Raw genomic sequence first — 15,633 nt, 5'->3', positions numbered from 1 at the left:
ACTAAATGGTAAATGTGTGTGTGTGATTCGACTGGGTATATAATTCTTCAAAATAGCAGACATTTGTGTTTGTTGGCGCGCTTCCTGGCAGTGCCACTTCCGTTTCCGCCAGCCATGAAGCACAACAACAACAACAACAGCAACAAAGTCGCGTGCAATTAAATAAATATGATAACAACGCAAGGGAACCATCATTCCTGCTAACCGCAGAGAACAACAACGGGGATGACATCAACGAAAAACAGTTAAATAAATAAAAAGTAAAGATAGAAAGACAATATTTAAATATTTATTTTGCTCATATATAAATATATAAATATACATACATATATTTACATATATATATATATATATATATATATATATATATATATATATATATATATATATATATATTTGATAACATAATTAACATCATTTAATGCTTTGCGAGAGTCAAACAGTCGTAAACGTAGTAAATTGAAATAACTTATATATATATATATATATATATATGTATATATATATATATATAGTCGGAATGATAAGCCACAAACACTTTGTAATTCACATAGAGTAACTGAAATGAAAGGCAAGCATTTTTCATGGAGTTATATAATTGTTTCATGTTGTTTGCATTTTATACTATGCCAACAGATAACGCCATGAATAATGTATAATTATTCAAAGCGGCTAATCCTGTTCACGTTGAACATTGTAATCACTAGCCATGCAGCTGTGCAACAGGCATTCGTGACCCTCTGCAACTTCGACTGCAGCTATCCAACTGTGCAGATGAACTAAATTGTTGCACTCATAACTTGTATGCCCGGATGCCAACTGTGGCCATTACTAAGCTACATTCTGTGGCATATCGCACATTTATTCATAGCTCACACATAGTAGCGCGTAAGCCAGCAAATAGATATGCGTATGCGTGCACACATCTGTAATCCACAAACACACACACAAACACACTCAAACATGCGCCTCAAAAAGGAATACACATGCACTGAAACATATAGAAACCTTATCAATACGTTTCACATTTGTTTTCATTTTACGATTGCGTAACGAGATCAACGTCGACAAATCGAAAAGCCACTAAAACCGCAGACCACAAGGGAAAGCCCTGCAGCACCCATTAACCAGAACCTAGTGCCCAGTACCAAGAGCCGAGCGACAAGCACCGAGAGCCAGCAGCATTCAGCCAATTCCAATATGGCGAATAGAAGCCGCGAGCAACTAACCAGCAGAGCTCTTGGCTCGATGGCAATGGTGTCGTGTAGCAGTGGTCCTAGATTTTTCGATGACAATATATGAATGAACTAACGAAACGAATTGGGTTTGCCTGACTTCTTCACTTAGCTAAACGATATGAAAAATGAAATTTATTATTGAGAGTATATGGCTCGCTCTTTTTACAATTATTGAAAGTATTTGATTCACAGTATTTAGAAACTGAGTAAAAACACGAAATTTGGATATTTAAAAACTTATCATTTTCGGGATTAAATAAACAGAGGATGAATCCTTGATTGATGTTTTAAATATGTTTACAAAAAATAAATGTATATATATTAATATATATAAATAAATATATATATATATATATATATATATATATATATATATATGTAGGATCGGAGCATAGGCTTACAGCCAGCATACCTATTCTTACTATTTCCAATAGCTTCAGGGAATAAAGGAGACAACAAAAAAGGATAACAGCACGTGACCATATAGTAAAAGCGATGGCAATAGCAACGGAAACGACAACTAAATAAAAAGCTAGCAATGCGCTAAAGTGTTGAAACAATCGTAAAAAATTGTGGGCGCCCGGGGCAGCAGCACAATATCGAACTGAGTCAGGCTCCGGAGCTGGCAACTAAAAGTGCCAATAACAGCGCAGGCTGGCTACACAGAGGATTAGTATAGATGCAAATGAACAAAAAACATCGGCAGCATTGGGGGACATATGCAAAACCTGAAAGGGGTTTCTCCACTTACATGCAAGCTCCTCAAATCTGCAACATAGCGAACAACACACATGTTAATCGCGGCTGCTATTGCTGTTGCTGTTTGTTGCTCTGAAGTGGATTTTACACAGCAACCCAGCGCACATTGAGTTGAGCCAAATGGTCCCGTGGTTGCTGCCAATTATCAGTACAAATTAGCAATTTGCTAGCCATATTCCGAAAACCTAACGAATATTGTATATACTCTCTTACTATCGCTATTTCTCTCCCTCTATCTTTCTTTCTCCCACTTTCAATCTCTTAGTAGCTCTGACTAATTACAGATGCAATACGAATAGATGGGGCAAGTGTATTAATGCTTTCGTGGCTTTTAAACTTTTGAATTTATAATTGAATCCAATCAGTCAATTCACAAGAAATTTGATTGATTTGAGCTGGATCTGGGATAAAAGTTAACTATTTCACAAATTGATAGCAATTAAACTTCATTGACATTTAAATGCTCCAATCAAGTAGATTACACATTCTAAGCAGCAAGTTCAACTTTTGCTAACAAAGGACAAATCAATACGAGTTTTCGGTTTATTTTTGTATCAGTAAACCTGCAAGCAATTAGTCTAATAAACAAAATGGCCAACCCACATGGCGCCAATTACTGGCTTTTGAACGAAATTTTTCCCTTTAATCCAATTTTATCAAGAAATGCAAGCGTTATGCAAAAGTTGCAATTGAATATTTAAATATAATGGAGACTTTCGTTGCAGCTAACCAACTCGGATGCAACGTCGGTCACATTGAAAGGAGTCACACGGGATCTGACTGGAAGCTATCAGTGCGAGGTGTCGGAGGATGCACCCCTCTTTCATACGGAAATACGCACAGCGCATATGCAGGTAATTGAGCTGCCCAAAGACGATCCGGCGATGCAGGTGGACAAGAAGATGATTGGCGTCAATGACAACTTCAAAGCCGTGTGCACAGTGGGACCTTCTTACCCGCCGGCGAACATCACTTGGTACATCAACGGACGCAAGGTGGGTATCGGCTTATAAATTTCTTATCGCCAGGTGTTGATCAGTTCATGCTGTGTCGCAGGTATATAAAACGCCGCTGCAGCGCATAACGCAGGATGCATTCGAGGGCTCGACCACATACTCCTCTTTAGAAATCTATCCACATAGCCAGGTGCTGCAAGGCTTTTTCCAGGCGATGCCCAAGTACCAGACCAGCATACTGCTTCTCTGTGAAGTCTCCATACTGCATGTGTTCCACAAGAACGTTCAGCTACGCATTGGACTCAGCATGGCGCCACCGACGACCATTTCCCCAAATCTGCTGGGCCTTGAGGGCTCCAAGCGCTACGTCAATGGCGATCCGGACAATTCAGCACTAACTGGCGCTGCACAGTGCAGCTGCAGTGCTATTGGCGTGTTGACTCTTGCCGTGGCGACTATGTTTGCGGCTCAGCTGTGACCGGAACACAATGAAAATACCATATAAGCAAATGGTCGAACAGACACAATAATAGCAGCAGCAGAAACAACAACAGGCACAGGCTTTGAACAAGCGGGCCATGAAGTGTAATTAAAAAATAACAAATGCAAACAATGTACGCAAAAGTACTGCAAAATTATAAAAAAGCAAAAAAAAAAAATAAAAAAAAAACTGAAAAAATAGAAAGGAAATGTTTTCAAAACGTTAAAGGGCTCGCGTTGTGAACGCGGCGCTGCATGTCCTTGTGCATAACCCTTTTAGTTTCTGTTGTAAGTTTAAAAACGAACACCGTGCTCATGCGATTAAAATGAATATATTTCATGCTGCCGCAGCAGAAATATGATAATTATGATGATTATGACCAAGGTCCACTCATCTTAAAGTGACTATTGAAAATAATCAAATCTGAGCTAAAAACAAGAGATTACAAAATGCCCGCGGTTAATTACATACACATACATAACAAATCAGAGAACAGCTACGAAAATATGTTAAAAAATTAATAAAATACAAGAAAAAAAGAAATAAATATACTTGATGGCATGTTGTGGGCGTGCTGTGAGCAATTTGCAGAGAGATAAAACAAACATAAATATAAAAATCAATAAACTAAAATAAGCAAATCCATGAATTTGCAAAAAAACACACGTTTGCAAACTAATTTACATTTAAAATAACGAAGAAAAAACGTAACACAAAAACAATTAATAACATAAGTCAAAAATAATTTAACATTAAGTACACCCTACCCTCCAACAAACGCAGCCTAGATACGTAAGCTCTGTAAATATAATTTGTAAAAATTTAAAACCAACAAAAGCATTGGAAAGTAAAAAACATAAACAAGCTCAGCCCAACAACAATACACAGCTACATATTGGATTGACTGGGATGTTAAATAAAAAACTAATGTCAACAAATATTAATTAATGTTCGAATGGGAGCCTCATTATAACATAATAATAATAAAATAATAGCTATATGGCAATCCCAAAGCATAATGTGGATGTAAGTAAAGATATTTTAATTGAATTTTCGCATTGTGGTTAATTTGCGGGCTTTTTATGTTTTACATTATTTAATTGTTATTTTAATATTTTTGGCTTTTCGTGTTTGTTGTGAAGTGTTTTTGTTAGCTGCAGAAGATGAAGTCTAGTTTACGCTACACTTAAATATATTTATATAAAACTTGATTAGAATAATTATAAAACTAAACAAAATATAGTAATTTAAATGTTAGTCGAGTAAAAATGAAAAGCAGATTAAAGTAAGAGTTAAAACAGAGCGAAATCTATAAATATGATAAACTACAGAGGTTTATGCGCGTAGTCAAATCCAAAGATTCTAGCTATAAAAAAGAGAATTTATGCATTACATGGAAATTCCTTAAAGTTCAGTGACTACTCTTCTAAGTAGCTTCGAACTTTACCACGCGTAAGGCGCCTCTAAAACTAAGCAGACTATTTAATTTAATTTAATATTTAAACAACGGAATCAAAGGCAAGCACAGCTGTGTGGGCTTAAACAGGAAAATCAAATGTCAACCAAAAACGTTGAAAAAGAAAAATAATAATAAAATGTAAAATCAAACTAAATTACAGGAAAGAAAACAAACAAACATTAAAAGGTAAATTTAAATGAAATAAGAAATGGAAACATTAACAATGGCAAAACAGAAGTAAATATTAAAGAAAAATGTATAACTATAACTTTATGTGTGGTAAGAATAAAAATAAAATAAAAGTTTGAAACAAAATCAAAGCACGCCATAGAAGACAAAAACCAAAACAAAAACGCCAATGCGTAAAGAACTTAGCTCAAAATTAAAAATAATAATGTCAAAATTATATAATGAAATAAAGAAATTAAATAAAAACATTCAAATGATTTTCATTAAACTTAGCAAATCATGAACTTTACAAGTAATTGTTATATGGGTAAGTGTATTATCGATAGGTAAATATAATATTATAATGATTAGAATACAATACAAATAGAAATAAATTGTTAACAAAATATATCAGGTGATTCACTATATAATATGTATAATGGAAACTCGTAGTACAGATCAAATTAAGTTCTCAGAGAAGCATTTCTACTCCACACTCCACAAGTACAATACATAAGACGATTGCTACAAATTCAAATTCACTTAATTTGCTCAATTGGCACATAATTAATTCTTGTTGTGCTTCAAGTGTCGGGGTAATTATGCCACAAGTTCAGTTCTGGGCGTAAAAGCATTTATGCATCTTATTCCATAATTTGGGCTACGACCCAAATGCAAACACACACACCCACACGCACGACATATACTCGCACATACGTAGCATTGCAAAAGGTGGAGATAGCCTTGTTGTCGTTGCCAACATTTGCATTTAAGTAAGTGTAGTAGCATCTTCGTAACGCAAGTGGCGAGTGCTCGGCAAACAAGCAGAAGATAGCCTTAACACAAATCAGCCCAAGCTGTTGTTAGGTATTGCATATGCTGGCGTGGCTAGGAGTCGGGCATGGCAACAACATCCAGCATGTTTTGTAAATTAAGCAAACAAATTAAGTGCACTTGGCTCACGGGTCTCACATGCGGCGCTCTCTGTTGTGCTCCTTGTAAACACATTGTGATTGTAGCAAAGCCGTATATCAAAACACTCGCGCGCCGAAGTAGGGCGCTGAGTCGCCCTTGAGCAGCACTGCCACCCGCAGGGACCAAGGACACTGGCAAAGGTCCCAAAGCCCCGCCCAAACCAGACCAGACCACACGCACACGTTAGGGTTAGTTTGTCTTAATTAGCTGCTGCTGCTGCTGCTGCTCCAGATGCAGCAGACACTAAAGCCGTACAAAGTGCAACCCAAGTATGCACGCGCATCTGTTATAGACACTGCTGCTGCACCAACAGCAAACAACAACAGCCTAGCCCCTATCGCTTACCTGCCCATAATATTTACGAGCCATTGGTTACAAGACGCAGCCACTTTACCAATTTCCCATCTCTTTCATCTCCCATTTCCCACCCCTAGCTCCCAGCTCATAATTGTGCAGTCATTCTCATCGTGCTACTTAAAGTTCATCTAGCACGCATATTGCTGCGCAACCGACATACACACACTTGGCGTATGCGTAACGCAAAATGAAAAGACAAAATGTTGGCGCCTGCTGGAGCTATACAAAGGGATTAAAGAACAAGTGCCACAAGAATGCCTCCCAAAGTTAAGCTCTAAGCGACACGCTGCGAATTCTGTAAAAAACTTTTCTGACACAGCGAAAATTTGAATCTAGGGTCGCTCCTGGCAACCGAGCAGCTTTTCAGATACACAATATCCCTTTTAAAGAGTGCTTTAAGAAAAAAGAAAATATTATTTCGGCAACTCAATTACCTTTCATCAGTTACAGAATTGGGCCATTTTATTTGGCTTTTCAATACACTTTTGAGATCAGATATATATGACAAAATATCAAATATGTATATTCTATTTGATTTCTTGGAAAAACTAAAGTGGTGTACGATTTATAGCTACTTATTTGCTGTTCACTCTCATTATTTATTATGTTATATATAAGATATCTGATTGTATTTTAAATATGCTTATTATTCTAGAGATAAGCACGATTTACTTACTACCTTACAGCACTATTTATGTAATAATAAGAGTTTTTCAATTGTTACTATCTTAGCTATGCATATTTATATATACATTATTGTAAATTAATCAAATAGTCAAAATTTCGATGAACTAATCAAGTGCTATTTATACATGTTACAAATATAAATTAATTAATTATTCAGTTTAGTTCCACGACAACAGTTTTAGTAAATGCCGAGATTGACACAATAATACAAGTATTATATTTATATTCATATATATTTGATGACGTCGGAAATGTAACATGCACCATAACACCCTGAATTGCGATTTTCAACTGTGAAAGACAAACCTCACCAATTATATAATACATATTCGCGGTCCCAAAGCAGTTAGGCCAAGCTTATTTTCGATGAATTACACCCTTTGGGAATAGGACTAAGTGGATGTATGGACGGATGTCATTCTCTAGAAGTTTATTAATTATCTTAATACTAATATTTATTATTAACATTATTATTATTATTAAAGGCATATCTTCTATCCACACTCCAGAGATACGTATTCTAAATTATGAAGCACATATGCTCCATTTATTAGGATCTGCAAAAGTAAGCCTTTCTATATGTTTTTGTTGAATTTTGTTATTATTGATGACCATGGGTGGGTGGAATGCAGAATGGGGATATAAGTTTGCATTAGTGTATATCAGGACAAGCCCGAGAGTTGGGCTTATAATTAAATGCGTATCGGGCAACAAATAATGCAAATGCGTGCGGAGCTATTCAAGCTTTAGCAAAATGAGTTGCATATTTTGGAGCATTTTGATCGGGGCTCGGAACGTTTATATTTGTTTTACGGCTCTGAATGGGGCGTGGCTTTGCTGAATGATTTGGTTTATGGTCGTATGGTATGCATGCATTTAACAACAGTGGCAGCAACAACAGTCAGAGAAACGGAAGATTTTGGCTGGAGCCAAGCGAACCCAAAAACATTGTTAAAATGCAGCAAAATTTGTAGATTTATAGCTCGCTAATCGCGGCCAACCAGCAACGGAGTGGAGGCGTGGCATTTTAGATGGGCGTCTATCGCAATGTTGGTGCTACGAATTGTATATTGTAATGTAAATTGAAATGCAAATGCCTGGCCTGACATTTACGAGTACAGCAGCCAGTGACAGCATACACAACAGAGCTAACAGCAGCAGCAGCGCTAGCAACTGCCACTACAACAACAACAACAACAGCAAGGGGCAAACTCTGCCAAAAAGTCACCAATAAAATGTTGCAACTAAATGCGGCGCCATTGTCATAGTCGTAACTTGGCAGGCGGCAGTCAGGCTTTTGGCCAACATATTTTCAATTTGTAAATGCAAAACAAGACGCTGGCCACGCCCACAACAGCCAAGACAGCCTATAAATTTTGAAACTACTTCGACTGCGGGTTGCAAGCTAAGCGCAATTAGTAAACGAAACCGTTTCAAAATATTCGTCCAAATGAATCCAGCACAGCCTCAGCTTCGGCTGGGCCACAGCTCACATTTCTTTTGGAGCCCATAAGCGTTTAACAACTTTAGCCAAATCAGCTGAAGACCATTCTTTATGGCAGCCAACCGACACCTTGGACATGCTACTGACGAATACGTGATGAATGCAGCTCCCAGCGACGGCGATGACAGTGCATCATAAATTCAGCAAGCGATGCTAACCAATATAAGGTAGTGGAATGGGGCTATTCTCATCTTGCTGCTACGTGAAATCGGTTAGCTTTCGATTTGCTGTCATAGATCGGCCAACGCTTTATGACAATACACACATTCATCTATCACGAGTTTCAAACCTAATAAATTCGTTGAAATTTCGTTGAACGGTTTATTACTACAACTATGTCAGATTATGGCTTCGTTAAGGGTTTATAAAACACAAACAAAGCTGACAATTGAAGTTAGCTTAAAGATTTTGAGTAAAGAAAATGTCGACGCGTTCGAGCTTGCATTGGCTTCATAATCAGATTGCTCCACTAGATGCTCAGTTGCTTGCTCTCGGTTGTTAGTTATCTGCTTTGCAGGTAAAGTTACCGGCAACACAATAAAAGCTATTATAATAAATTGACTTTTCGTGTTGTCTCAGCCGCTGTTTAGGTTTTGAAAATTTGTTAATTTTGCATTGAATTAAGGCAAAATCTTCTTACACTGGCTTATAAAACTAAACAGCAAAGCATATTCAACCCTTTTACAGCTCAACAAATTGCTTTTGCTCTTCTTGGGGCGGATGTCTGGGCGCATCGACAAGCATGTTTTCACATCAGATACTGCCAACAGCAACGACTGTTTTCAGTGTTTCACCACAGTTTATTATTTTTGTTCATCAGCTGAGCCTTCTTCATATTTACCCTATAGATTGTTGTAGACACTTTTTAGCCCGCCCACTTGGAAACAGCTAAGCCGCTGGTGATTGGTCCTGCTGAAAATCCTTTTGTAGCAACAATTTGCAGTGCAAAGATTAAAACTTTTAATTTGCTTTTAATTAATTAAGTTGAAAATCGCGGCTAGAAGTCACTGGAACCGAGCTACAACGCCATTCATGCGCTTCAACAAGCTGCTCCCGTCCTACCAAGCGCTTCATCAAGCCAAATGTGCCGCGCTTTTATTGTTTTACATGCTTCACACAGCTCTGGGAAAACTTCGAGCGATGGTTTCTGGAAAATTAGTGTTGAATTCTGTTTGTGAGGTCGCTTTACTTACTCGCCTGCGGCTTAGTTGCTGCCATTAAAATTCAACTTGATTCAACATGCTTTTAGGCCATCAAAGGGGACTGTTAAATGCCACTGACATAACTTTATCAAACTAAAATAAAACGAAGCAATTACGCTTGTTGTTTGGCATAGTGAGTATCTAAATAATTTATATTTTCTATTTTCTTTATCTGCTTTATTCAATTTGCAAGCCATATCAGTCGGAATTTGTTTTGACTATTCTCAATATACAAATTTAAATAAAGGGGATTCAAGCTATAAATGTGCCTGCAATTATATACGATTGTTTCATAAGCCAATGTTTGGAATTTTTCCTCACTGAAAATTGTTCTAGCTTCTGTGGTTTCATTTTATTTGAAAGCAAAGCCATGAAACTATTGCAACCTGTTCAAAATTGAATAGCTCGCAATGCTTTGGTATTCTTCTTCAAAAGAATTATTTTTGTTTAGATATAGAAACTGTGGTTAGAGCAGACAGAAAAATATACTTTTCTGTAAACTATATAATAACTAAATAGGTGTCCACCACCTTCAAATTCATATCTTCTTTTAAACAAAAAAATACAATGATTCAAATTTGTACGAGTTTTCGATTTTAATTTTGTATGTAAATTGTGTCTTATCATCATCTTTCATTATATTGTCATTTGCCATACGGTGTCTGGTGTTGCATCCATCACCAAAAAGCATGGTATCCTTAAACTGTGCAGATACGTACAAATTAAGTTATATTGAAATTAATTCTATTTATTTTTAATAATATCAACAATAACAGCTAACAGTTAAATATAAAATGGAAAAGCTTTGATAAAAAATCCACTTAGGAGAATTGAATATGTCATATATTTTACAATATTTCTGGGGTACATGTGTAGTAAACGAAATTACTTTGAAATGCATAGAAAAATCCAGAAAATTCCACGAGACATGCAACATAATTTGAAGAGCATTCGATTCTTCTGGTTGTTGTTGGTGCTGTTGCTACATTTCCTGCTGCTTTTTACGGCTCACTGCCAATTGGTGTTCCGCTGCTTCTTTACATTGTGGAATATTGCAACTTTTATGTTTCTCAGATGACTTTCGCTTACACACACACACGCACACACACACACACACACACACATTTATACACACTGGCGTGTTCGGGTTTTCGACTATGCCTCACGTGCCCTGCCGCTCCTTTATGTGCCCAACGTGACGGAAATTAGCGTGATGTGTGAAGTGAGATGTGTGTGTGTGTGCGCCAGTATGTGTGTAATCGCGACTTGGAGCCATATTTATTTTTCCACTGTGCTGCAGTTATGATTGTGCAAACAGACACACTCACTCACACGTATTGGCACATGCCTATGCTCAGCGCGCATCTTTTCAATTTCAGAATCGTTGCTATGTACACACTTATTTCATGCTTTCTGTATAAACTGACGTGCGACTCCCTGGACTCTGGGCCCGCGCCCTAGCCCCGAGGCCTATGCCGCGGGTGCTCTGGCAATGTGATTGATGTTTGCACGAAAGCTAACCCGCCCGAAGGGGTGGCTCTCCCTCGGTCCTCTCCCGCGCTGCCAGCCGCAAACAAACATTTTACATTTGAGTTCGAGCCACTTTTGGTTCGGTGCTTCATTTTATTCAGAAGCCAAAACACGAAATTGCGCATATTTGCTTTGCTCTCACACCAGCACACACGCAGTATACCAGCGCATGCATGGACGTCATTCTTTTATCATAATTTTGGCATAGCACGCCTCATAAAATTTATTTGCCAAAAACATTTTCACTTCATTTATTAGAGAACAAGAAAAACCAAAAACCCGGCGCTTTCCGGAGAGCTGCCATTTAACAAATTGCATTTCGCCTTAAATTGTTTGGTTTGCGTCTTTAACAGCAGGTGCCGTCAGTCATCTTGGCCAATTAAAGCGCGAAGGCAGAGGGAAAGAGATAGTCAAATTGAGGCTAAAGCTGTGAGAAAGCTTTGTACGTTAATTGCTTGAAAATGAAAACATGAAATTAAATGAAAACATTGTTGGACACAAGTGTCTTGCGTACATTACTCAAACGCCTCACAAAACCGACAACCACCACATGCAGGTAATTATTAAAACTTTCTGCCGTTGTCCTGGGAAAAACCGCAGTTTCCCTCACATATATCCATATTTGCTCAGCTTTCTGCAAGCCTGTGTATGTATGTGTGTGCGTGTGTATGCACGCATGTCGCAGACAATCAAGTAAATTTCTTCAATGGCTTCCAGCCCAGTGTTGCGCTGTGCGTGCATGAATATGGAAATTATATAGTACCTTTCGGGCTGGCACCGGCAGCAGCAGCGGCCGCTGGCCGTGTGATAAGTGACAAATAAATGCGCTTTCCATGTGCGCGTTGTCTGCGTGGTGCTTGTCCTTGTCTGTTTATTCCTCGAACCTGACTGGCCTGACAGATGCAGCAACTGGCCGCTGATACTGCCGCCTGCCTGTTCCGCCCTTGCCTGTTAAATATTGCAAAATATTTCACTCTACCAAACGATGCAATTATGAAAAATTCGCGTGAGCTTCATGTGTGGGCGGCATCGAATGTGCGACTGTTCGTCAGAGCGTCGTATATGTATAATTTCGAGTGTTTTTCTACCGCAAAATTGCTTGCATATTTTAATGAAACTACCACATGACGGCTGCCATCGCCCAGGACAAGCCCCTAGTGAATGGGTAGCAAGGACTGCGGCCAATATTTGTTGATCTCGAGTCGTCGTACTCACATTGCAGCCGTTGACACCACATCCTGACAGTCTGGTTGTCAAAAAAAAACGCACAAAACAAACATCAAAGACATATTTAATTAAGAACAAGTTATTCATTTTTTATTTAACCGAAAAAGCCAACTGTACTGCTCGTTCAATAGCGATTGCAACTATTTTGATTAACCTGACCTACTTTAAAAAATGTATACAAATATTTATAATTCTGGCTGCGCCGAATAATTGAATATGTTAATCATAAATACGTGTATGTGTCTGTTATGAAACACAAATTAACAACTCTGATCAATAAAAAGCTTTCACGCCGGGTATTCAATCGGCAAGCACTCATAAGTGGACATTTTATTGTTGAATGAATTCTGTTGAATAAATTCTGTTGAATAATAAAAATGTGTGTGCTTGGCGCTGCTTGACATGTGCTTTTGCAAATTGGCCAAATGCTTTGTTTAATAACTTCAGTTTTAGTTAATGGATTTTAATGAAATTTCCTGCATATTTTCTACATATTCATGTGCCTTGGTAGAAATGCAACTCCATCACAAATTGGCCCTATTTCCAACTGAACTTAAATTTTTAGGATTTGGAGAAATACAACAAAAATCAAAATTGTAAGAAGTATACATATAACAAAATACAACACTAGCTATTAAGCCGTAAGCGATATAACTTCATAACTGTATTTCGATCATGTTTTTACTCGATAAAAATAAAGCGGGAATAGTTATCGAATCTTTGAAACAAACTTGATATGTGCGTGATATACTCGGACCGATTTCAAGTCTTCTCTCGCCTCTGCCTGTTACATACATTTTCACAAAATCATTATACCCTGATTTTCCATTTTTAATGGGATCATGGTATAAAAAATTATTCTGCTATAGAATTGGATTTGTGGACTTGTTTGCTATATTATATAAATATTCATATTTATTTATTTATTTTATATGCATATTTTTTCCAAAACCTAAAAACAGTTGAACAGCTAAAGAACAGAGGAAATTGAAAAAATAAAAATCTTTCACAATGATTTTCATTGATTTATTCCACAGGGTAGAATTGTATAGATCTATTTTCTAGCTTAAATGCCATATTATTCCCTTACTTATCTGTGTTTAAATAAGGCAGGATAAATATTAATTACGAATAGTTGTCACTTTTTGAACCCAATTAATTATTAACTTATTATTAATTAATTAATTAACTTATGACCAACTGCATTCTCTGAGAAGTCACACACTCCGATGTAACATGCCTAAAGCAATTGCGTTCATTGCACTAGCTTTGACGCAGCACAGCTTTTGAAAATTCAGAAACTGTATCAATGTAAGGAATTCTCATCTGCTTCAACAGCTATTCATGAGCCAATGGTATTTTCTATCAGGTCCACGTGACAGCTTCAGCTAACACTTGCCACGAAAGTGAAAAAGCCAAATGAAAACACGTGACGCGATGCCAGCAATTGGTAAGCAACAAAGCTTCAGCTCTGAATTATGACCAACTGGGTCGCATACCAAGCAGCAGTAGCTCAAGCAGGAGCAGGGGCAACAGCATGGCCAGATGAAGGAGCAGAATCAACAGGAGTTGCTGCAGGTCCAGCCATGCCAGTAGGGTCCAATAGCCACGTTTACATTTCAATTTTGGGTTTTCTGCGCGTTTTTTTCTTACTGAGATTTTGCACTAAGATAAAATCATAAATCAACGCTGAATCAGGTAAATAAAAATAAAGCTCAGAGTGCGTATGCAAATTGAACAGAAACTGAGCGACTGTGAATCTTTGGTTGAGATTCGCTGGCGCAAAAATATGATAAAACTTAAGACAGTCAAAAAGTTTTTGACTTTTCAAAAACTTTTTTTCGCATAATATTGTTGGAACCAACTTTGCTTTTAAGTAAGCAGCCGACTTTGTGTTTCCATGGTATGACTAAGTATATGTGTATGTGTCCTTGTGTGTTCATGTGTATGTGTTTGTATGTGCTTGTTAAGCACATGGAAATATCCAAGCAATTACTGTGTCGTTAATTAGCCTGAGCGCTAAACAGCATGGCTAATGTAAAAGCCAGGGCCAAAACACGTTGCAGTCATGGCACAGGGTCAATAACTAGCACTGCGCACTGTGCAACACAATATGCTCACAATATTTTTTTCAATTTTGTTTTGCTTTCAATAAGCTATTTATTGTTCTATTCATTATCTATTGTTTAATTTTCCTCTGGTTTGTGCTAAAATTATTTTATTTATATTATTTTTTAGTAGCATTTGCTAATTAGTTAGAAGTTAATATTCTACGGTATACGCATATTCATTTCATTTTTGAAAATTAAATCAGAAAAGGCACCCACAAACAATTTCCCATTGTTATCAATTTGATTATTTAAAGAATTAAGATTAAATATATTATACAAACTCAAAATTACTAAATGAAAATATTGTTCATTTAAACTCACTCAACTTGCCTTTGTAGCTCAGTGCCTCATCTACACATGAACACAGGCACCCGTAGAGAAATTAAAAACAGCTCGTTCGGCGCTTTATTAGCTTAAAATTCCTCATCGGACAATCGCTTTGATCAAAACCTTCAACAGATCTCAATTCGAAAGTTCAGCAGTGTTGGTTACGGATTGAATTCGGTTTTGGGTATCGATTACGGTTTCCTTTTTGGTATCATTTGGTTAATCCTTCTCTGGGGCATGAAATCATTAGATACCCAAAATGTGCACAATCTCTGTCAGTTTCCTGAGGCATTAGTGGAGTGCGAGATAAAACTAGTTGCTGTGTTCATGTGAAGTTCATTGGACTGAATGTTGCTTTAATGTCTGTCCAGTTACAGTTGCATTGCATATTGCAGGCATTGGCTTTCATAGACACACATGAATAACGACTGCAGCTAGACTAGATAAGAAATTCTGTGCACAGTAATTAGCAAATATACTTCCTTATTTGGGAGTTTGCTCGGATTCAAGGGCAGCAGAAATTCCAAACAGAAGTGTTTATTGAAGCCGCAATGGCATACTCGCATTCATCATCAGAACACCACAAACTGCAGTTCTAGCAAGCAACTCTTGGTGGTAGTTGACCATATGTGCGAAAGGTAGATGACAAGCA

The 15,633-nt window shown here is 37.4% G+C and overlaps 1 protein-coding gene across 1 annotated transcript in view; it reads left to right on the top strand.

Annotated features, from left to right (window-relative positions):
• The window catches only part of LOC111595891, a 58,454-nt gene extending 54,378 nt beyond the window's left edge, over window positions 1–4,076 (top strand). Inside the window, exons 6-7 of the mRNA XM_023309830.2 lie at window positions 2,723–2,992; window positions 3,054–4,076. Of these exons, the coding sequence (XP_023165598.1) occupies window positions 2,723–2,992; window positions 3,054–3,431 (648 nt within the window). The 3' untranslated portion in view covers window positions 3,432–4,076. The remainder of the gene's footprint in view (window positions 1–2,722; window positions 2,993–3,053) is intronic.
• Window positions 4,077–15,633: the final 11,557 nt, after the last annotated feature.

The sequence above is a fragment of the Drosophila hydei genome, unplaced genomic scaffold (genome assembly GCF_003285905.1).
Source record: "Drosophila hydei strain 15085-1641.00,03,60 unplaced genomic scaffold, DhydRS2 tig00000063-arrow-pilon, whole genome shotgun sequence".
In the NCBI taxonomy this organism is placed as follows: Eukaryota; Metazoa; Arthropoda; class Insecta; order Diptera; family Drosophilidae; genus Drosophila; species Drosophila hydei.
Note: the sequence above shows the minus strand (reverse complement) of the source record. Positions and strands in the feature narration are given on the sequence as shown.